The sequence below is a fragment of the Tiliqua scincoides genome, chromosome 4 (genome assembly GCF_035046505.1).
Source record: "Tiliqua scincoides isolate rTilSci1 chromosome 4, rTilSci1.hap2, whole genome shotgun sequence".
Lineage (NCBI taxonomy): Eukaryota > Metazoa > Chordata > Lepidosauria > Squamata > Scincidae > Tiliqua > Tiliqua scincoides.
In genome coordinates this window covers 193,707,700-193,731,551 of record NC_089824.1, presented here as the reverse complement: position 1 = coordinate 193,731,551, position 23,852 = coordinate 193,707,700, and the positions used below count along the sequence as shown (strand labels likewise).

The window sequence follows — 23,852 nt, the reverse complement described above, 5'->3', positions numbered from 1 at the left end:
CTCAAGGCCTATAAAAGGCCTTGCACAAAGCAAGGCTGGCCTTTCCTTTTCTGCCACTACTGCATCACAGATGTGAAACAGCAAGCAGTGGAGGGAGCCCTCATCCACAGCTCATGCGAGAGGTTAAACAGTCACCCTCACGCTGAAAGCAGTTGTGTCGGGCCAGTGCGGGCTCCAACAAATCCCCAGAGGGCCAGAGGCTCACTGGAGACTGGGGGCTCCCCGAGGACCGCATTGAGAGGCCTCGAGGGCCGCAAGTGGCCCCAGGACCGGGGTTTGGGCACCCCTGGTCCAACCGATTCAGTATAAAACCTGAGATGAGAACACCTGTTTGCAGCTTTGATCTGCTGCTGATTCAGCATCATTTTTTTTCCATTTTAAAAAGCCTCTTTTTCACAATATGATTCCAGCCAGTCAAGGATCACATAGTGATATAATGACATCACATCATCTCATAGTCAAACTCAGTATATACCTCTGGAACCAGCTGCTAGAAGATCTGAGAGCAGCCACGTCAGTATATGGTTTCCAGCGAGGTTTGGAGACCCATCTGTTTGGGGAGAGAGGCACTCCTTAGGGATCCCTTCTTAACTTCTTAACTTTTATGCTGCTATATAACGTTTGACATTTAATCTGTTTTATTGTTATTTTTGAAATTGTTTTAATGGTTTATATTTAAATATTTGATTCTGCTGTTTTATCTTTATATGTTTATGTTTGTTGTACCCAGTGATGTAGCTGACGAGGGGCAGGGGGGAGCCCGAGATACCAGCCTTGGAGAGGGTGACATGACAAGTGACCCAAATCACTAAAGTTATGGTTTCTAGGAATAATACCATCATGTCATATACCATTTGATGTGGAATTTACAGCAGAATGAAGTGAAAAAAACAGGAATGAAATATCCCCATTCTGTCAAAAATAATGGCCAAAAAACCAGAAAACAAAAATGCATGGCGCCCTATGGAAAGTGAAACTGAGCCATATCGTGTGTTTACTCATGAGTAGGTGAACTTGCCATAGTCAATCAGAAAGGGCAGGCTGAGAGGAATGCAACAACACCAGAATGGCCTTGATCAGATGAACGTGGAGCTCAACAAATGCTCCAGAAGGCAGCCCCCCCCCATAAAAAGAATCAAACAGTCTTGATGTGGTAAGGTGAATTTTTTTCTATTTTAGACTTGCAAAGCTAGGTGGGTCCTGACAGTGATATGGTTTAAATAAAAGAACTTAAATTGAACTTAGCACTGGGTAGGGCTGAAAATCTCACTGATTTTTTTTGTGGGGAAGGGGCTGTTATTGCAGGCAGGCTACAGAGAAAATTCACTTAGGGCGCAATCCTAGCCTGACATTAGGCCAGCCCAAGTCCCTTGAGCCGGCCTGGGAAGGTTACAAACGTGCCGTAAAGCACATTTGCGCTTCCGTGGGACGAAGCCAGGCTGGCGCTCCCAGAAGCGCTGGCCTGCGGAGACCAACGAAGGCCTCTGCCCCGGCTTCCTCTTGGCTGCTTGTGTCGGCTCCTCGAAAGAAGGGGACTTTCGTCCCCTCCCCGGTTAAAGCGAGTAACCCCGCAATGGGGCTACTTGATTCACCGCCAAGCAAAATGTCAGTGGTGAATCAAGAGCCTATGTGTCTAGCAGCGAGCCCAACACAGATGCTTTGGATCTGGTGGAGGCTCTGTATTCGGCTCCACCGTTCTTGCCTCCCTCCTCGCTTTCTCCCCCAGCATGCCTCCTCCCCACCCTCTCCCCGCCTCCCCCTCCCCAGAACGCCTCCTCTCCGCCTCCCCCCATGCCCCCACTTACCTCTCCGCTGCTCGGTGGTCCATGCAACTGCTGAGCAGAGTTGGTCCATCAGTAGCCTGGCGGTAGCCCAGTGCCGGCCAGTGCTAGGCTACCACCAGTGGTAAACCAGCATGCATTGTTCAGGATTGGGCCCTGTGTCACTGAGGACAAGTAAAGCCTAAGTCATTGCTTTGGGTGTAGAGGTGAGGAATAGAGGGACCATGTCCATTTGAGGAAGCAAGTGTGCCAGTACTCCCTGGCTTGCTGTGCTGAGGTAGTTTGACTGCTTGCCCCCACCATTACAGCACAACAGAGCAAGACAACATGCACCGGCCTAGTTGCCTTGGCAACAGGAAAACATTCTGTTCCTAATAATGAAAAGGGGACATTTTTATCCATTTTCATGGCATCCCCTGAAAAATGTCATCAAAGAGGGTGGTTTTCTACAGGGGCAAGAGATGCCTACGAGACACAATTCCTCAGTCCAGCTCACCAATATAATGGATGCTTTACACATGCTACAACATATATTTCTCATTGGACAGCCATCTTACTTGTTCTCTTACCCACTTCAGATGCCCTCTTTTTATTCCTCTCTGATATATTCTGTGCAACTCCAAAACTTCCTCCCCTCCCAAAGCACTGCAGCTGAGTTAGTAACAGGTATAAGTAGAATAATTCTGGGTTTGATGTATATATTCATTTATTTTATTGTTGCACTTGTACTCTGTTCTTCCTAAGAGGAACTCAGAATGGCTCAAAGACATTATATTATCCATTGCTATGACTGTATCAAAATGTGTGGTGTGGCCTCATCTGGAATGCAGCATATATCCCATCTCAAAGAAAGATCTTGCAGAGATGGGAAAGGTTCAGGAAGGCCAACCAAATGTTCAAGAAGTTGGAGCATCTTTCCTCTGAGGAAAGACTAAAGCATCTGGGGTTTATAACTCAGAAAAATGTTATTAAAGGGCCATGATAGAGGTTTATATGAGAGGCAATTTTTGCTCTTTCATAGCATTAGCACTCACATTCATGTAATGAAATGTTTTGGCACAAGGTTCAGGACCAGCAAAACAAACTATTTCTTCACACAAGTAGAATTGATTTATGGAACTCACTGCCACAAGCTGTAATGATGACCACTGGCTTAGGTTAGACTATGGCTTGTAGTCATACCAGCTACATTGAGCCTCTATGTTCAGTCTCAATACTGCACAATGAAACAAAAACAGGGCAGCACTATTGCCTAATCTCTAGTGTGTTTCCTGGAAGTATCTGTCTAATCAGTTTTGGAAGCTGGATGCACATAGAGCACAAGCCTATGTACGTATACTCAGAAGTAAGTCCCACAATGTTCAGTGGGGCTTACTCTCAGGGATGCACACTTTCCTGAGAGTGAGTGCATTGATCACAGTGGGACTAACTTCTGAGCAGACATGCGCAGAATTGCTTTCTAAAGGACCTGTTTGACTAATCCAACAGCATTCTTCTTAATGTCAGTCAGAGAATATCTATACTACAGACTTATCTCAGTTTTACACCAGTTTATGAGATGCCATAAGTAAGCCTGAGTCATGAGTGAGATGGCATCCTGCAATACAACCTGAAAGTTGTAATCTGGGAAGGGTGCAGTAATTCTCTGTTAAAGTTCCCAATGTCCCCTCACAGACGTAGTTTCCAGATGAAAAGAGAATGATTATTAAACCAGTTGAATTCCACTGGTAGTGTAGAAAGACAATATATGCAGAAAATACGTCTTTCTCTACTGAGTTCAGGTTCTTAACTATTTGGCATCTTGGGGCATTGTGCATGCACATTATATATATATATATATATATATATATATATATATATATATATATATATATATATATAGTTGGAGGGGCCCATGCTGCAAGTATCTAAGTATGGAGATGTTCATTCTCAGATTTGCATCCATGGTTTGTTATGCATGTTTGTGGTTCATGTTCATGGTTCATGCACATGTTAATGGTTCACTGTTCATGGCTGCACACCTGTGTATAGCTGAAATGTGTACATGGTCATTCCAGCCCATGTTCTGTAAACAGCATGCAGAGAAGCTTCTCTTTCACTCCCTCTCCTAGTTGGCTCCAGTGGATGAAAGATTTGCAGAGCCTCTCTTTTTCTGTGCATGCCCTCAGACCGGAAGGTAGATTTTCCACTCTGCTGCATCTCCCTTTCTCTTAACGCTCTGTTTATTTGGGTGATCAGGGAATGCTCCTGGCACATTTATGTGTGCCAGTGAGGAACCCTGTGCAATCTTTGAAGCTCCCCCCTCTCTCTTCTCCAACCCACTCATTATAATTGGATGGAAATAATGGGTGAATAATAAGTTCTTCCGAAGCATACGTTTCCTGAGCAGCATAATTCTCAAAATGTTGAGTTTTCAAAGAGTAGACTGGTCAGCCAAGCATTCACTGAAGGCATAGAATCAGTAGTACATGGTTTTAAGGAGAGAACACAGTACAGAGTTTTAAAAATGCTTAGGTTCGAAGTTTCTGGCATATAAGCAAACTTTTAGAGGATGTCCTTACCGGTACTGTTCTTTCACTGTTTCCTCAGCATTTCTTACTGTGTCCCAAGAGGACTTGAGACCGTGTGGCCAAAACAACCTTCCCCATCTTAAAGTTTGGTGCTCTTGTCAAGACTAGCTTGATGCCCAAACCAGAGTCCACTTCAGATTTCAGGGGGCTCTTGGCATACGGGGTCCTCTTCTACCTTGGTGGGCCCTGAGTCTCTGCACCACCACCACCACCGCACAAAGATTGTGGACACAGAGTTGGTCTTCTGGGAGAGGCCATAGCTCTTCTGAAGGCCCTGGCCCTTGGTAACTGTTCCAAAATGCTAACCCCTGACACTGGCCCTGGCCCTGGCCCATGCAACTAAGGGTGCAATCCTAAAGTGGACTTGGGCCAACCCAGGAGGGTCACAAACGTGCCATAAAGCACATTTGCGCCTCCATGGGAGGAAGCTGTGTTGGCGCATCTGGCAGAAGTCTCTGCAGCAGCTTCTTTGCAGCCACTTGTGTTGGCGTGCCCACACCGACACAAGCGGCAAAGGTAGGCATGGGGGGTGTGGAGGAGGCGGGAGGGAGGCTTTTCTGGGCGGGGGGAGGGTGGGTGATGGGCAGCCCCGGGGGCAGGCACTCGGGGAGTCGGAGGCAGGGCTGGGACCCGGCAGTTATGCCGGATTCCAACCCCTGTCCCCAGGGAGAACAGAGCGGCTTCTAGCCGCTCTGTTCTCCTCGGACTTGTGCCACCTCCGGAGGTGGTGCAGATTTGAGGAGACCCATTGAGGCCAGCAGCCCTTACCAAGGGGTAAGGGGAAGAGTTTCCCCTTGCCTCTGGCTGAGCCACTGCTGCCAACAAACCTGCATTGGATGCAGCACAAGCCTCCTGGCTTCCCTGCTCCAGCGCAGGTTTGCATTGCACCCTAAGAGGTTGTCCCAGTTGCCATGCTGCAGTTAGCACAATGAAGCCATTTGTTGGGGCAACACGTGTTGGGTCAATCCTGCTTTCTGCTATCTTGCCAAATACATCCTTATATTTTTTTTTTCCCTGAGCCTCATCACTTTATCTCCAATAAACTTTCCTCTTCTCCAGTCTGCTGACTGTCATGGTCCTCTGCTAAGCTTATCAGCAGAACCCATGCCCCAAGCTGACCAGCAATCCCACTAACTATATTCCTGGGCTGTGAATGAACTTGTTGGGTGATTCCCACTTTCCATAGATGCATCACTTTGATTAAGAATTCTTGGAAAGCACATATCCTGTGCGAGTTTACTGAACAAAATGGCCAAATTGATCAGGAAAAATACCTAGTTAACCAACTAAAGCAAATAAATGATCAAACAATCAACCAACACCTACATAAAATGCAAATATTCATTGGTTTAAAGTTTTACCAGATGGTTGTCAGATGCCACACACCATCATTTATATTTCCAGGAAATGAGCAAGACAAGTAAAACATGTAGTTGTAAATATTTTCAGGGAAAAGCAAAGGGTATATATTAGTGTTGCTTATAAACAGAAAAAGACTTTTTTTTTTTTTAGTTTACTGCTTTAGGAAAGTTGCCAATTAATCAGAAAGGAAAAAGCTGAAGACCTCTTGAGCAGCAGAAATGGTCATAAAGCCAAATTTTGTCCATGTAGACTCAACATAAATTAGAAAGAAATTCCATTTTATGAAGTTCCTGATAACTGGGTATAGAAGCCCATCTTCTTAAGTGAGATCCTCTTATATTTAGCAGGAGGAGAGCAGCCTTTTCACCCCAGCATGGTGTCTTTTCCAGTGGTTGTTGCTGGTGTCTCTTCTGCATCTTTTTAGCTTGTAAGCTCTACAGGGGCAGGGAAGCATTTGTTCTTGATTTTGCTATGTAAACCACTTTGTGAACTACTTTTTGTTGAAAAGTGGTGTATAAATCTTCTTCTTCGTCTTTGTCTTCATGTTGCTATTGTTGATAATGATGGTGTCAGGATTTGATCTCTTGAAATGGGATTGATACTTCGATACTTTAATCTACATAGTAAAATAATTTGGGAGCAAAATAATTTGGGAGTGTTTTGGGAGCATTTAGGAATGGCCCTATCAGCATTTCAAGTGCTAAGTTGTACCTTGGCCCTCACCTGTGTATATCCCATAATATGCTGCGGAGTCGTAGCTATATTTTCAATTATCATAGCCCACTACTTGATAACTAACTTCCTGTTGGGAGAAAAATTACTCAGGTATTTGAATGCAGGTGACCCAAAACAATAGGCGCTATAGAACAGAATTCTTGTTGTACCTTTCATAATTGTGTAGAAAAGTGAATGCCAGCAAGCAGTGGTGCAGCTGGGGCTTTCTCTGCCGTGGGTCACACCCAGGCTGCTGCACCCACCCAGCTTCCCCGGAAGTAATTGTGGTGATGTGATGATGTCACCACAATTACTTCCGGTCATATGATGCTCTGGGTGGCTGCCCAGAGTATCGCTCATCCAACAGCGGCTGCAAGGGGCGGACTTCCACCCCAAGCAGCCGCTATCTGAGCAGTTAACTGAGCAAGGGTCTGAGCAGCTGCCCAGAGCATCACTCAGCCAGCAGTGGCTGTGGGGGGGCAGCACTTCATTGCCACCCTCTGCAGGGAGCTGCAGAGTGCCGCCTGGTACTATGTGGTACTTGTGACCCCCCCCCAGCTATGCGACTGCCAGCAAATGCAGCTTTTTGTGTCACTGTGCTGTTAAGATGAGAAAAGCTAGTGCTTGGGAAATGCATTTTTTCCTTTAACTGCCAAAGACACAGGAGCCTTGTTCTCTAATTGCACCTCGTCATCTTGCGACACACTTGAAAAGTTGGCTTATTTCTGTGTCTACGTTATGCGTACCTGCATTTATGTATATCTGCTAGCAGAATAGTGTGTGTTGATTAACAGCTGTGTGATGGCAGTCAGAATCTTTTGTACTCAAGAACACAAGATTTGAAGTGAAGCACGAGCATGCTTAATATTAATGGAGGCTATTCTTCATTTACATCACTGGAGGAGAAGCAGACATAAGCGTAAGATCATGCAAGAAAGGTGCATAGCTTTAGCAAAGGAATCCCCATGTCTGTTGCTCAACCTGAGCCAGGCCATCCATGGGGCTGAGGCAATCATCTCAGTCAGCAGATTGGCATTGGATACACACCTCTGTTTGCCCACTGGAGTTCACTGCTCCTTCTCTAGCCCACTGTCCTGTCCTTCACACTTCCTCCTCTACTCTGGCCTCCTCTCCCTTTTCCAATCCAGGGAGCAGAAGCTGACACATCACCAAGAGTCAGCATTTGGCACCATTGGAGGCACCAGGGGGTCTTGGGGAGGCCCTGGTCTTATCTGTGTCATTGCTGGAATCAGTGCCATGTCACTGTCATCCTCAAGTTGTTATTCTTCTGTGTATAGCACACCCAAGTAGACAAGGAACATGAGCACACCAGACAGTCATCCCCCCCCCCCGCTCTTCCCACATTCAGCACATGTCTGCAGAGGTAAGTGCTGAGCCCAAAGGAATCTCTCCCAATGATGTGGAAAACTGGTTGTGCAGCATTTAAAATCATAGGGAGAAAGCCTTCCCTGGCTCAGTGCTTCCCTCTGCAGATAAGTGTTGAACATGAGAGAAGAGCAGGATCATAGTTACAAAACACAGGGACATGGCTAGCTTGTGTGTTCATGTTCCCTCTCTAGCTGGGTACACTGTACCCAGAAACATAATGACTAATGAGGGTGTCTCTTATTAAAGTATTTGTAATGTGGTGTCCTACAATGAGAAGTTTCCTGGCTGCTGGAAGAGGTGAGATCCCCTGCGTGAATGGGATTCCAAAAATGAACCTAATTTATACAGATTCATTTGGAGGTGCATTTATTTCAATATGAAAAATTCAGCCTAACAACCCTGTTTCCATTGTGGTTTTTGTTTGTTTTGAAACCAATGCCCATTTCTAATCTCTAGCAGCATGCCCGCCTTTGATATGTAGAATCAGTTGGTGGAAATTAACATGGAGCTCAGCGTTCTTCTGTGCATCGGTCCCACCGAGTGGGGGTCACTCTCATCACCTCTGGCATAAGTCAGAAACAGAGCCTAAATATGTGTTCTCAGGAGTTCCTGCTGACTTTCTTAGGGCGCAATCCTAACCCCTTATGTCAGTGCTTTCCAACACTGGCATAGCAGTGCCAATGGGACATGCGCTGCATCCTGCAGTTGGGTGTCACTCACGGAGGCCTTCTCAAAGTAAGGGAATGTTTGTTCCCTTACCTCAGAGCTGCATTGCCCTTATGTTAGTGCTGGAAAGCACTGTCATAAGGGATTAGGATTGCGCTCTTAGTCACCCACATGACAATCCCCAAAGAACCTTTCACCTTCATTGAGGTGATCAAAGCTTTCTGAGCCTAATGCACCAACACTGGCCTCACAAGTCTCCCTTTTCCATCCATTTTCTGGCTTCTCCCAGCACTCAGATAATATTCAGTACTTTTCCAGCTTTGGATTTGTTTTGTTTCCCTCTTCACTTTTGTTGCTGGACTGCAACTAATGAATAAAGAACATCAGGGACCAGACATCACTGTAGGAAGCAAACGATTGCTGATTTTTATCCATCCAATGAGTAGTGTTCATGGTTTCGTTTAGGATGCTCATTCGCAGAGCCTGCAGATTCCATGTAGCTATACACAGAGTGTATGTGCATGTGTATCTGTGTTTGCTACAAGAACTAGAAAGTCTAGCCACTTGATAGAAAAGGCTTCCACAGACATGTGCACAAAGCAGTTGTGCCAATGGAGCATGTGCTGTATCCTGCAGGGGAGTGGCCCATGTTGCTGGCATCCTTCAGTCTCGGAAGACTATGGTGTCACGCTCTGAATGGTGGTTCTGGAACAGAGTGTCCTCTCCAGTGCGCAAAGCCTGAGTAAAGTAGGTATGGAGGATAGGCTGTTACCCATGCAGCAAATCTCCCCTCTCCATGTCGCTGAAATGGTCCAATGGAAAGGCAGAGGCCAATACGGTTGGTTCCAGCAGCATCGCAGGAGTTGCCAGAACATGACTGTGTTCAGCCATGAACTGCCTCAGGGACTCCGGCTCCGGATTTTGCCTCGAGGTTGACTCCTGAAGCCTTTTCCGTAACTGGATGTAGCCACAAGGCAGTGGAGGTTTGGGATCAGAGTTATCCTTCTCTCAGATGAGCTGCCTTCCCAGGCTAACGAGTCCCATCTACCCAGTGGCTCGCTCATAGACCTCACTGAAGTAAAGGAACTTTCATTCCCTGACCGCAGGGCAAGCCTCCACTGCCCCAGTTGGTCTCCTCAGATTTGTGCCAGGTGTTTTACTTGTACAAGTTTGGATAGAGTAAAGGAGAAGGAATGGGAGGATTCAGCACATGTTGGTGCCTCCAGGATCCACCCTTCTTCTGCTGGTTCCCACTCTGCCCTTCCCAGAATGCCTCCCCCACCCCCCAAGCCTGCAGTACTTCCTGGAGGACGAACTTACCCTCACTGACACTGCAGAGTCTCTGCGCTGAAGCCAAGCGCTTGCAGTTCCTCCTCTCTGGGTGTCATGGTCATGCCTTACAGCATGTTTGCAACACCGAGCACTGGCACTGGAGCTCAGCACCAGTACTGATGGTCCATAGGATTGGGCCTTCAGACCTCAAGCCTATCTACACTTATATAGGAGCCATATGGTTGGGCTTTATCATGTTTTCATTAGTAGTATTTATTGTGACAGTTATTTTTATTAGACTTCCAGTTTCAGACAGGATTTTCTCCTCTGATTTAAGACCCTGCAAGACAAAGGATGCAATTCAGAGGCTCCCATGGGTTGTAAACATGCCATAAGGCATGTTTGTGCCTCCTTGGGAGGAAGCCAGGTCGGCGCTCAGAGGTTGACACAAGCCTCTGTTTCCGCTTCTTCAGGTTGGCTTGTGTTGGCCCAGGTGGAGGCAATCCTGGGCAGGGGGTGGTGGGTGGCCCCAGGGGTGGACGGGGGAGTTGGGGATGGGATCCAAGTGGATGAAGCTGCTCCGCTCTCCTCGGACTTGTGCCACCTCCGGAGGTGGGTCAAGTCCGAGGAGACCCATTGGAGCAAAGGCGCCTTACCTGGAGGCAAGGGGACAAGTTTCCCCTTGCCTCTGACTGAACCACCTTGGGCACCTATCCTGCGCTAGATACAGCGCAAGCCTCTTGGCTTGCCTGTTCCAGCGCAGGATAGGATTGCACCCAAAATGTCCTATAGGAAACTCACTTCTGTGTAGGGAAATATGGGAATTCCATGGGACAAATCCACACAATGATCTTTGCCAAAATACTGTTGCACAGTTGCTAAAAGTGCAGAAAGCCTGTACTACTCTGCTTGGAGATAGGAGAATTGGGGGAAGTGATGTTTCCAGTGTGCTACTAGCATGCTTCCAGCATGGTTAATTTAAAACGACAAAATGGCATCTCCACATTGAAGTCTATTGTATGGAGGTGGTCATGTCGTTTCTATACACTCCATACAGTATGGGGACCGCCATTTTTTTGATAGATTCCTTTGTTCTTTAGATAGGAAAATTGAAGGAAGTGATGTAAGCATAGAGCATCTTTTCTAGCTCTGAGCTTGCTCAGAGAAATTCTAACATGCCTCGTACACTAGAACCTAAAAAAAGAATGCGACCCAAGCATGCTGAAAGCTTAAAAAAAAAAATAGCTCTCTAGAGCTTCTAGCGCTAGAAGGTGAAAAAAGAACACAGACTCTATTTGCATCCCCCTAATTACAAAAACCACTGCTTCTCCTACGTGAGAAAAATCCTCAGCAGTCTTTCCAGCCATGCCTTACTGATGAAGTAGGATACGAATACATTACATAAATAATAAAATAAATAAACCAGTGTGAACAGATTTATTATTATTTTTTAACACACACCTAGCTTGCATGATGGATGGTCTGTGCCCGAGGACCATTCCTCACAATCACATGGCCACTGAGTATATATTTACAGCAAGCTGCGGCTGACCCTGGTTTTTAATGAGCAGGCCAGTAGCGTCCCTAAAGATGCCTTCATCTCATGCACACTTCACATGCTTAGTGAAGGGTGCACACCTAATGAACGTGATGTGTGAAGCAATTGCAGCAGGTAGGGAAGAGAAAAGCCTCCTCTGTTTCCTTCAGGTGTGTCTGCTCTCCACTGACTCCTGATTACACTTGGTTGCACCTCTTCCCCCATGACAGCCGTGTTGCAGCAGTGCAGGCTGCCATTTTGAGAGCTGCCTTTCATCTCCACGCAGGCGGGTTTTTTCCTGACGTGAAATTAATAAATTGAAGTGAAGGGAGGCCCAAAAAGGAGGGGGAGAGAATCCAATCTTCAGTCAGACTTGACTCCCAGGCAGCTAGCATTAAAGTGCTTTCAGAAGGCTTGTGTCTCCTTCATTAGGAAAGGTCAGAGCCAATCACCCCAGTCGTGATTTGAAGAGAACAAGATATAGGAATGTTATTAGGGTAATCTGTCACTGGAGCCTTTTTGCTTTCCACAAGAACAGGCAGGAGATAAGTGCACTCTCCTCAATCCCATGATGAACTTCTTCCACAGCTGCTTTCTCGTCCCCTCTAGAGGTGGATGCTGGTACCACATTTCACAGGTAGAATGGATGAAATGTGCTGCTTTAGATCATTCTCTGGGCACAGAGGAGGCTCTTTGGTCAAATCTCATATCTGAAGGCTGCTTTCATGCATGATTTCTGTGGTACAAAGGAAAGAAGGAACGGAATTTACAGCACAACCCAAACTATGCACTGAGGGAGCAATCCTAACTGCTCCCTGGACCAGCGCAAGGGACTTGCGCCAGCCCAGGAGGGTCACAAATGTGCCGTAAAGTACATTTGCGCCTCCATACAAGTAAGCTACACCAGCACATGGAAATGTGCTAGCCCACAGATGCCAGATTCAGCCTCAGTGGCAGCAGCAGCAGGTGAGTTTGTGCCGGTCAAGCTCTGGGGGGTGCAGGGGTCTGGGGGAACGTGGGGAGTGTGGGGAGGAGGCAGGAGGGAGGCATTCCGGGGTGGGGGGAGAGCAGGCAGTGGGCATTCTTGGGGGCAGGCAGGTGGATAGTGGAAAGCAGGGAGAGGACCCGGCCTTGATGCCAAATCCCAACCTCCTTCCCAGGCAGCACAGCACACCTCCATGCTGCTCGGATCTGTGCCACCTTGTCAGGTGGTGCAGATCCAAGTAGACCCATTAGGGCTGCTGCCGCTTTACCCAGAGTAAGGGGAACAGTTTCTCCTTGCCTTGGGCTGAGCTGTAGTCAGCCCCAACCTTGCACTGGATACAGCGCAGGCCTCTTGGCCTGCCTGTTCCAGCGCAAGTTAGAATTGCGCTGTCATACATGCTTCTCTTCATCACTGACATATATGGAATCTATCCAGAAAAACGTAGAGGCTAGTTTAACTCCTACAGCTGTCTCACTAGGCGATGCTTGAAAGCTCACTGAGAAAGTTCTTTACACAGCTTTTGGGACTCACTGCCACAGAGTGTTGATGACCACTAGCCCATAAGATAGTGAAGTAGGTCTATCAGTGACTCTTATCCATGACAACTAAATGAAACCTCCAGAAGTTATACATCTTTCAATGCCAGCTGTTGGGGACAAGCAATGCCAGCTGTTGGGGAGCACTGTTGTCTTCATATTCTGTCTGTGGGCTTCCAAGAAGAATCCAGCTCATGGCGATTGTTGGAAACAAAATACTAGACTAGCTAGACCTTTGGGGTCATCCAGCAGGACCCTTTCTGATGATGGCAAGCTATTTAAAAGTGGGGAAACGAGGCCATTGTTATGGGCTGAAATCTTCAGAAGCTCTAGAAAGTCAGAGATCCTTCTTTCTCAGAAGCCATCTTTGTTTCTGTCTTTATCCTGTGTTTTTCCTTGTTTATCAAGCTTTGGTCAGGTCAGCGTTCATGGTTCTGTAAAGCAAGAATGAGCACTTGCTAATACTTGAGGGAAGGAGGAGGAGGAAAAGAGCCCATCTTTCTTGGTCATGCTCCAGAAGAGATGATTGAGTCATTGCACCAATGAGCAGAGAGTTTAGCATCAGTAAAAGTAAACTACAAAATGTTTCACCAGAACTTAGCCCCAAAGGAAGACAAGCTAACAGCTGGCATTATAGATTTAAGACAGATGATCACTAAAGAATTCAAGAAGAAATGGTTTTGTGTATGCATGGTTTAGCATTAGTAATCCAAGTGTCTCTAGGTGCATTATTTTGTTTCACTGGCCACTGTTAGGTACAGGGTGGTTTAGATGGGTTGATGACTGGCTGTGCTGTGGTTCCTTCAGTTTCCAGATTGTTTGGCCCACCTGCATGTTTTTGTTCTCCTTCTCTTGTTATATAATGTTACTGTCCTCTGTTGTTTTTGCAGGTGCCTCAGGGAGACTGGAATAATACACTGACTCGGGACAAAGACAATGAAATTCCATGTCGGCGCATGCGGAGTGGGAGCTACATCAAAGCCATGGGGGATGATGACAGCGAAGACTCAGAAACCAGCCCCAAGCCATCCCCAAAAACTGCAGCACGGAGGCAAAGTTACCTCAAGGCCACTCAGCAGTCCCTGGGTGAACAGACCACAGCTCACAGGTACCTCCATAAAAGAGCTTCCTGAAAGCTGTTCTGCTTCGAACTGTAGCAATATCTGCAACCTTGATGTGGAAATATAAAACTGCAATGAAGTACTAAATTAGGTCCATTTCCATATCAAGTGCAGGGAATGATTAAAGGGTGGCAGAAAGGGAGGGAAGACTGTGAACATTTGGTACAAGTAGAGTATAGCAGCACTTTTCCATGAAGTATCCGGACATGAGAGACAATTAGCTTTGTAGGTTGCTGAATTTCCCTATACTTCTCTAGAATTTCTGCTGAGTCTTCTAGCTTCTGAGATTTCACCCCATCATTAAGCTTTTTCTCACATTTATAAGAACTAGAAACTCCATTTTTTGCAGATATAAAATTATGCATTTCGTTTATTTTACATTGAAGATGACTCTCCAAAGTTCTTTCCTTCATGGCAAGAGAAAAAAAAATAGAATGCACAATACAAAGCATTGTTTAACCTTCTTAAGTTAAAAATTGTATGAGCTCCCTTTACTTTTCTAATCTAAGCCATTGGGGAAGATACAAATACACTGACCCAGAATTTAAGTGAAATCAGCAGAGGCATAACACATTGAAATGTATTTCTCAGATGTAGTATAAAGAGACCATGAGATTCTGGAAACGGAAAGGGAAAAAAAAGCAGTCAACAAATTAAATTGACCACATTATAGGGTCCAGAAACAACCTATAGATAGTTGCTTATTTTCATTGTAAAGTAATGCCTGAAGCCATCTGTCACATAGCTCTTCCAATAGTATAGAAAGTTAATAAATATAGAAAGTATAATTAATTTTATGTCAGCAGCAGGTACTGGTATGGAACCACCATACCATGTATGAGAAATCACCACAGGTGGGAGAAAACACTTGTTTTTCATGAATGTTGGTATTTTCCAAAGTTAGAAGTGCAGAAAGCGGTATATTCAAAACTTACATTATAATTATAAGTTATAATTGCTTTAAAAGTGTACTAGGTAGGTGGTATAGTATAATAAGATGCAGCCACAGACATTACCCATGCACCACCCCCATTAAATAATAAATTTTAAAAACAGTTTTATTTTTTCACAAATTTCAGGAGGGTTTTTTGTTTGCTTTTTGTTTTTTTGCAAAAATGAGAAGTGCAGAATGCAGTGCTATGTGTTTTCATTTCGTTATCAGTGTTTTCTTCCACCTGTAGAAATCATGCATTCATGAGAAAAGGAAGAGAAAGTCTGGGAATAGGAACTTATTGGGAACCGGATCTGAGAGAGATGGAGAAAAGGAAGAAAGGGACATGTGTAGGGGGAACCTGTGGGTTTGTGTAGTGAGCATCTCTGTCCTGTAGCTTTTTTCTAGAGAAACATCTTTATTTCTATTTGTATTCCCAATATTTTATTTTAACTACCTGTCTACCACCCTTTAAATACCACACTCATTCAGCCTGGTTCTTGATACTTGCCTGCTCATTGAAACATCATTCCTTATTATGCCATATGTATTAATAGAGCAATAAATCGAGAAATTAAGTATCCTGCACTTTGCTTCCAGCCTTCGGTCCAATCTTTGCTGTGCAGTTATACTCCCAGCAAAGAAATATCTTGGACCAAATGCAGTCACCAAGTCTCTAAAAAAGGACGTCCCCTGCCTTTATGGTTGCAAACGGTGAGCTCTAGTACCACCTGCTGGCCACCCTGCGAATAATTTTTGTTTTAAGGTTTTGTGAAACCTGTTTCAAGCCTCCAAGCAGAATATCAAGATTCAAAGCCATGCTACCCAAGAAGCCAGGGAAATGCCTGTTTAGAAAGTTACATTGTGGCTTATGATTGTACTGCTAAAAACTCACTGGAAAAAGGCCAGTGCATGAAACATAGATGGGTGGGGGCAGGGAGAGGCAAGCACTCCTTTTCTGCAGACTGTCTGCATTTTCTAGGACTGTTCAGGTTCAACCATTCTCTCCCAGTTCTTTCTAATGGTCTTCTTATGCTGAGATCTGGGCTTACCTCATGACGAGATACAACACAAGAGAATCACAAGTGGTTCCACGCACACAAAGAGAAACTGACAGGTTTTGGTGGTGGCGGATTTTGGTCTATGGATCAAATGGTCAGATAAGTTGCAGGCCCTTCTTTTGCAGCACTGTCCAAGTGGCTTTCCCTACTTCAATATTATTGGTGGTGGTTTGGCAAAAGGCTTCATCACTCAGTTCCCTTCATGCACAGCTTAAATGAAACAATGATTATATTGTGTTGGGGGGAGGGAACATCCAGGAGTAGCTTTGGTCAGAGTTGGTAACCCCACCTACCCTTTCTCTATGTGGTAGAACTCTCCATATGTCCATATGTGGATATTTCCATATCATAGGCATTAATAGGGCAGCCCTTGTATGTGTTGTGCAGGTAAGAGCTCCAACATGCAGCATGGAGCCTCTAATTCCAGCCATACAGTCTACTGTTTGCTATCACACATTAGCTGGCACCATCACTTGCCTTATCTATGCCCTTGCGATTGAGCAACAACCACAACTACCTTTAGAATTTGAGGTCCTGGCATCTAGGGCAGAAAACATGACCTCTAGGCAAGGCTCAGGCTCAGCATGTTTTTTGACCCTTGCTGATCCCTTGGGAATGGAGAAAACGTTCCAGATTAGATCAAGGTGGCTGCAACACAACAGAGAAAAGGCTTTGTGTTCAAAGGCATGGGGCAGTCCTGCTCCACATTGCTCAGCAATCAGTTTTCAGACGATGAGAGTGAGATTTATTTTAAATACAGTCTGCTGGAGTCTTGGCAATGTGCTTAGCAAAACGAGTCTGGGAAAGCAAGAGCTCCCCTGCAACTTCATACTTCAACATGTCAAATACTGTACAAGCAGTTCCATGATGGGCAGGCCTTTATGGGAACGTGGAGAACTACTGCCACCTAATGGCCATTGAGTACTTTTTGTTCTGACTAATTGGTATATCCTTAATGCAGGGTTTTTCCGCTCAACAATGCAAAGCAGGCCATAAGAACATGTTAGGCACAGGGTGATATTCCCATACATGAGCTGTGAAGGAGGGGTGGGATTTAAAATGTTGCAATAAAATATCCTATCAAACATGGGATCAGTGGTGTTGCTAGGAGGGTGTGGGCCAAATGAGGTTACATGCACGTGGGGGGGGGGTAACACCACTACTTGCCAAACTTTTTAAAATCTTGGTATTTTTGAAGAATACCATCATGTTATATATCAATGTGCAAATGCATGCAGAATGCAATGAAATAAACCATGTTGAAATATCTCTACTCTGTCAAACGTTACAGCCAAAAAACCCAGCAGGGGTTGGGCAATGATACATCATCGTGCCCCACTGCCTGGGGTGTTGCCCCACCCACTAAATGGGAGGAGGTTCAACATAGGAGTGATGTACTGGCCTCCCACACCAGGTTACACTAATCCTAGTGATGCCACTGACTAGGATAGCTTTGCTTCAGGGAAAAGAGACATACTGCTGTAAACTCCCTTAAAATCATCTAGCTAGATCAGGGCCATCCAAACCCCAGCCCAGGTGGCCAGATCCAGGGTTTGGACAAACATGTCCACCCAGTGAGCAGACTGTACCATTTTGCCAGGTCTCCACGTATATTCCCACTCGATCAGGGGACAGGGACACTCTGGGCAGCCATGTCTGCCCAGAGCATCCCTGTCCCCCGATCAAATAGGAATACATGCAGTGACCCAACAAAATGGTAAGATGTGGTCAGAACAGGGACCGCATTTTTGTTACACAGTGACTGCAAGTTTGGAGACCACTGGGCTAGATGCTTGTTCATCTCTGGAAGTGATACAATGAGGAGAAAGCACTGCTGTTTCCCCAAGGTTTTTTTTTTCCCAAAATTCGAAACAAAGTCCAACAAAGTCAAAGTTGTTTTGTCAAAACAACAAAAGTTCACAGTGGTACTGTAACTAGTTGCACCGCAAACAATACCTAATAGATTCCTTTGACGCTTAACAATAGTAACAACTGAAAGGCTGTCCCCAATCCTATTGGGCTGTCAGAATCTGTGCTCTATAGTAACTCAGGGTAGAACTTGTACTTGTCACATTCACTGTGTATAGTTCATGGAGCACATTAAATCATTGATTCCAGGCCTCTGGACTACTATTTTGCACCTTTGGCTCTGCCCCACCCCTTGTGCCCTGGGCTCTGATTGGTGGAACTTAGAATTTCAAGAAAGTAAAAAACAGATTCCACAAGTCCGCCCATCCAGGTTGCTCTTGCTGAATCAAGGTTCAGCATACCCAAAATGCACCATAGTAACACTTCAGGGTTTGGAAAAGAACTTGGTTGGATTAAAACAGGATTATGGCTACAATCCTATGAACACTGTCCTGGGAGTAAACTCCATTGAACTCAATGGGATGTCCTTCTGAGAAGACAAGCATAGGATTTGACTGTATATTGTCTTTTGCTTTTCCCCCCTTTATCCAGTCTTTATAGTTTTGTGTGACTGAATAAAATGAATAGGATAAAATTAAGAGAAGTTCTTGGTGGGTATGAAAACAGATCCATAATATTCATTAAAGGATTTGCACATTTGAACTTTATTGATTTATTTTCTAAAAGCTCTATTCTTTTCTGGTCTACATTTATTTGAGTGCTAACTGGATGTCTTTTGTTTATGGAAGGCTTGGGGTATTTTGTTTCACTTAGGTATATCTCCAAATTTGGGGTAAAGGGTCTGTGGCAGTACCTGATTGTCACCAAGATCCATGGCCACTCTCTGCTTATTGTGTGATCATCATCTCAGTCTCTCTGTCCTCTTCCTACAGAAGTCTGGACCGCCTTGACTCTGTTGAGATCCTCTTGCCTCCAAAGTTCCCCAGCTGGGAGGAAGAATACAATCAGATCACAGACACTCTGAATGAGTCCAGCTGCCTCAACCAGGTGAGATTCAGCAGCAGCTGTTCATTACCATAGCTGGGAACAACCTCAAATTGGGGGAGAGAGTGCTGAGGCTAGAGAATACCACAAACATGAAAAGGCCTGCTTACTAAGATTGCTGTCACACAGGACAACTAAAATCTGTTTTTGCATTTTCCACATCTACAGTCAAATATAAAACCTAGGTTGTCTATTATGTGCTTTCTGTTTAAAAACTAGATCTGTGCTGTTTTCTGTCACACTCTAACACTATACAAAAAACACACACACACACAGCACAAAAGAGGCTGCCTGATGACCTGTAGGTCTTCTCAGACCCACTCCAGCTATTTTGCTTGTCTGAGGAGAGGAAGGGAAAGGAGCAGATTGAACTATCAGGGACAGTATCCTGCGTGCACTTTTGCTGCCAAGAGCCAACCCCTCCAGCCTGCTTCCCACCCCCTGCCTGCCCCCCTTCCCCAGAACTTTCCTCAAATTTCCCCCATTGTCACCTTACCTGGGCTGGTAGAGCATCTGGGAGTATGCTGGCCATTTCTGCCAGCGACTCTGTTAAACACAGCAACAGCATGGCAACTGTGCCATCGCAAGGCCATTTATGACAGCAGATCAATAGATAGTAAATGGCCTATAGGACTGGGCTATATGTTTCCTTGGTTGCCTGACTAGACAGTTGATATATTTGTGGTTCGTTCCCACACCATTCCACTTAGTGGTGGCTTTTAAAGTGTGGGAACCCCCTGAATCTTCAATGCATCTTATCACCCTAGCGTGAAAGAGTCTCCGAGATAAATGAACAGACCAATCCTATCCAAAATTGGGCTGCTGGGTGGAGGGGTTTACAACAGTGGAATAACTGTTTTACAATGGCTTTCAATGATGCATGCAACACTACACCAGTAGCTATTTTGAGCAATCTGCTACAACCAGTGGCAACACAGGAGGTGCACTCAGGACTGGGAAAGGTAAGTCTGATGGGGTGGCAGGGGCAGAATTAGGGAGTTCCCAAGCAGGGCGGAGGGCTGGGAGGAAGACAGGCTGGATTTGTGGCACTCATGTGTGCCCTTATCCTAGCCCTTTCCTTCTCCCTTTCTGCCTCTATTACACACCTTGGACTTATACCTGCTAAATAGCAGGCATAAATCTAAGGAGTCCCATGGCAGCAGTGGCAGTAAGTCATCACCACTGATATTCCTCCTTCCAACTGACTCTAGGAGCCAGTGCTCTTAGGGGGTTGATGTGTAATTAAAAAGAGAAAAGACTGCAGCAACTACCATTTTACTCCTTGGAAACGGTATTATCTGGAAGCACCCCCAATATTGGTAGGATTTTGGCAAGATCACTGATCTTGAAAGTATGCAAACATGTGTCATGAACATTACTCTTAAAAACCTTTGACGAGGGGGAGTGTTGCATTGGAAAGTGGTGAATCGCTCTCTTGGTTGGCTAAGAACCTTCATAAGAGCAAAACAAGAACAAAAAATAAAGGCCTGAATAAACCAATTTATACTTCCTTATGTGCTGGGTGAGCAGGAGTAGCTTAATTTATGTAGCTGGAAGGCTAGCACATCTCAGCTCTGTAAGAGATGCAGTGGGTCTCGGTCAGCAAAATAAGGCCATGTGAAAAGAATCAAATGCAGATGTGATATTTGAATTTGTGATGTTTGTCTTCCCTTCATTTGTCAGTTCCCTGGCCTGTTTTTTTTTGTAAATATACTGTGTGAAGCTCTTTGAGATCCTCAGAAAAGAAGCACTATAGAAGGTATTTATCCAGTCAGAAGTAATAATAATAATCAGTGTCCTGGATATTCCAAAAGAAGAACATCAAAGCATTTCTTATTTTTAATCAACGCTTCCGCACTATGGTCCATGTAGGGCTCATAGTGGGATTTCCTCCCATCAGCTTGGTTATATTATATTATTAACAGTATTTATATACCGCTTTCCAACTAAAAGTTCACAAAGCGGTTTACAGAGAAAAATCAAATAACTAAATGGCTCCCTGTCCCAAAAGGGCTCACAATCTAAAAAGATGCAAATGAATACCAGCAGACAGCTGCAGACAGAATCTGGTTGCAAAGATTCTCCATGCTCCCATAGTCCCAAAACATTTTTCAGTTACCAGTCTTTTCGAACAGTTCACTGAGATTTGGACCAAGCCTTGAGAATAAGCTTTTCCTTCATAATTGCTACTCTACTAATAAATTCCAGCAAATGCTCTTTAGATTTCATCAGTACTACCAACAAGGAGATCATCCCGGACTATGATATAATTCTCAATTATAAAAATACAATTGACCACTTGGGCTACAATCCTATGAACAGTTTCCTGGGAGTAAGACCTATTGAACACAATGGGATTTACTTCTGAGTAGACATGCATAGGATTGTGCCCTAAATCAGCCCACCAATAGTAGCTCAAGAGTCAGAATCTCAAATTTTGGGCATGGCCCTTCAAACTTTGTGAACTATACACTGGTGATGAGGAAAATTGCAACGTTTGATTGCTTCAAGTCTCTTCATTAAAAAATAATGGGAGCTCCTGATACTCTACTAATACTCTACTTGCTCCTTCCAAGATACCTGGACAGACTCTTCAGTCCAAATAACTCACAAATTAAAATTGGTTGTGCATATTGTAGATCATACACACTTTTTTAAAATATCAAAATTTTGTCATTTTTAACCACATAAATAGTACATCAGGAATTCTTGATGTGAATATGCTGGCTTGATCAATGAACCAACTTACCTCCAGTCTGAGTGAAACGAAGGATGAGCGGGCAATCAGCAAACTCTAGAATCCAATTTTACATTTACATGACTGTGGCAGCCACAAGTCTTTAAAGTGCTCAGATTTTAGATAACCAGATATTTCTGCTCAAACCACCTAAGATCATTAACAAATTTAAGGCTCCTATTATATATTTACTTAGAAGTAAGTTAGTGGTATTTTACTCACATTTATCACCAAGTTCAAGGGAACTTACTCCCAAACAGGTGTAAATGTGCCTAAAAACACGCTGCAGATTTGGTTAAAAATAAAACATAGGACACCATCTTACTGAGTCAGGCCATTGGTCCATCTAGGCAAGTATTGTATAATATGACTGGCAGTAACCAGTGAATCTCAGACAGAGGTCTGTTATCACTTGCTACCTTGTTTGTTTAACTGGAGATATTCGGGATTTAACTTAGGACCTTCTGCCTGCAAGGCATATACTGTATCACTGAATTCTGAATACAGATTATTTTAGTTAGGTTGCTACTCTAGTTAGGCTATTCTTCACTAGCATCATTACTCTTGATAGTGACATAAAGTAATGGGAATATTCTATGTTGGTCTTTGGCTAGGTCAATGGAGAAATGTTTCCCACTCCAGTAAGCCACTCCAGCAGCACCCATTAAGCAGTGTGCCATTTACAGTGATAACTACTTTGGGCTGGACCCTCGTTCAGGTTTAAGGGTGTATTTATAATCATTCTGGCTGTTAATGTCCTATGAGAGCACGATATATCTTTGCCTGCACTGGGCTCAGGTGTGTTTGACTTTAGTAAATCTCCATGATTGAAACTGACAGTTAATACTTCTACTAGTTACAAATAAAGTTGGAACCCGTTGGTTCTTTTTGAACCAAATTCAGAAAGCTAATCTCTGTGGTGCTTTGATGCGGTGGTGTGGCTAGAGGGGGATGCAAAGCACTAAGTTTTGCAGGAAGCCTCACCGCAGCATGCAAGTGGCCCCTCCCACTCCCCTTCTGAGCCATTCCAGGCAGAGGGATCGAAACAGAGGTGAATGCCGGGAATGACTCTGAGGCAGAGGGGCCGCTTATACACTGCGGTGAGGCTCCCTGCAAAGAATAGTGCTTTGCACCACCTCCAGCTATGCCACTGCTTTGATGGGTGGTTAGTTGCAGAGACAGTAAATCCAAATGTAGGGATTGTGTTCATGCAGATTTCTCATTCGGTTTCCCTTTGAGTAATTGTAATGTTGAAGACTTTAAAGATTTGGTCAGGGTAGCAGAAACTCAGCATCCCTGTATGCACTGCAGTCTATTTCTCAGACTGCTCCTGACTACTATTCCCACTTTGATTTTGTACCATGCAGTACCCTTAGCCGTGATTGTGCTCTTGCTACAAACGGTGATAAATTTAGAATTAATTTGTCAAAATGTCAATGTGTCCAAGGGCTTCATTTTTTGGTCCTTGTGGAGTTTTGTCTTACCATACTCAGCCACCTAATGAGCCCTTGGTTGTTCTCCCGTTCCATGTGGATGTCATGGGCCGAAAGTGTTTGATGATCACCATTGTCACTGTTGTGGCCCTTGTGGAGTGCTTCTGTGCTGAAGCCGTGAGATCTCCATCCCCGTGCTTTAATCTTTTCCAACTCTTTCTTCCAGATATTTGGACAGCCCTTATTTATTCCACAGATATTTGCACAAGAAGAGCAGGTACCGTGCATCTGACAGTCTTCTACTGCCCCTTGTGTGGGTGTTGAGCTGCTTGAACAGTTGCACTGTGTTGTCTTTTAGGGACCTTGGGTGGCAAAATGCTGGAGGTTGGGTTGTCTGCTGAGAGGAGGAAACAAATTGGGGTGAATTGAGTGAAGAAGAGCTAAGCCCAGAAGTGACACAAAACAGGCCAGGGATTATTTCAGATGTCTTTGGACACCTTTCAGTGCTGCAGTCAGGCCTGAGACAAATATCTGTGTGAAGGTGTCTCATCTGACCAAAAATCCATAGATTTGCACAGGGCCTAGGAGAGGGGGGTAAAGGGAGTAATTTGTACCTGAGCCCATGATCCGAAAGGAGGACCTGGAGCCAGAGGAGGGAGCCTGGAGTCTTACAGGTTCCTGAGAGCTCAACACAGCCAACCTGCCTCCCAAACCTTCCCTGTGTTCCCTTGTATGCTTTCCTTTTAACCAAAAGGAGATACATATGGAGAGGGAGCCCCTATTACAATGAACACCATGATGATGAGAAACAGTGTGAATTATTTCTCCTTATCTGTATTGTTAA

At 44.8% G+C, this 23,852-nt stretch overlaps 1 protein-coding gene and 1 long non-coding RNA gene across 3 annotated transcripts in view; one reads left to right on the top strand and one right to left on the bottom strand.

The window, feature by feature from the left end:
• DLGAP4 (DLG associated protein 4) overlaps positions 1-23,852 on the top strand; it is a 124,820-nt gene that overhangs the window by 13,924 nt on the left and 87,044 nt on the right. For both annotated transcript variants that reach the window (XM_066622828.1, XM_066622829.1), the window contains exons 2-4: positions 13,703-13,920; positions 18,727-18,841; positions 23,235-23,285. In XM_066622828.1, the coding sequence (XP_066478925.1) occupies positions 13,703-13,920; positions 18,727-18,841; positions 23,235-23,285 (384 nt within the window). The remainder of the gene's footprint in view (positions 1-13,702; positions 13,921-18,726; positions 18,842-23,234; positions 23,286-23,852) is intronic.
• LOC136647352 (uncharacterized) overlaps positions 11,277-23,852 on the bottom strand; it is a 36,439-nt gene continuing 23,863 nt past the window's right edge. Inside the window, exons 2-4 of the long non-coding RNA XR_010794279.1 lie at positions 23,060-23,405; positions 18,648-18,780; positions 11,277-12,027 (exon numbers count right to left, since the gene is read on the bottom strand). This is a non-coding gene — a long non-coding RNA (uncharacterized lncRNA). The remainder of the gene's footprint in view (positions 12,028-18,647; positions 18,781-23,059; positions 23,406-23,852) is intronic.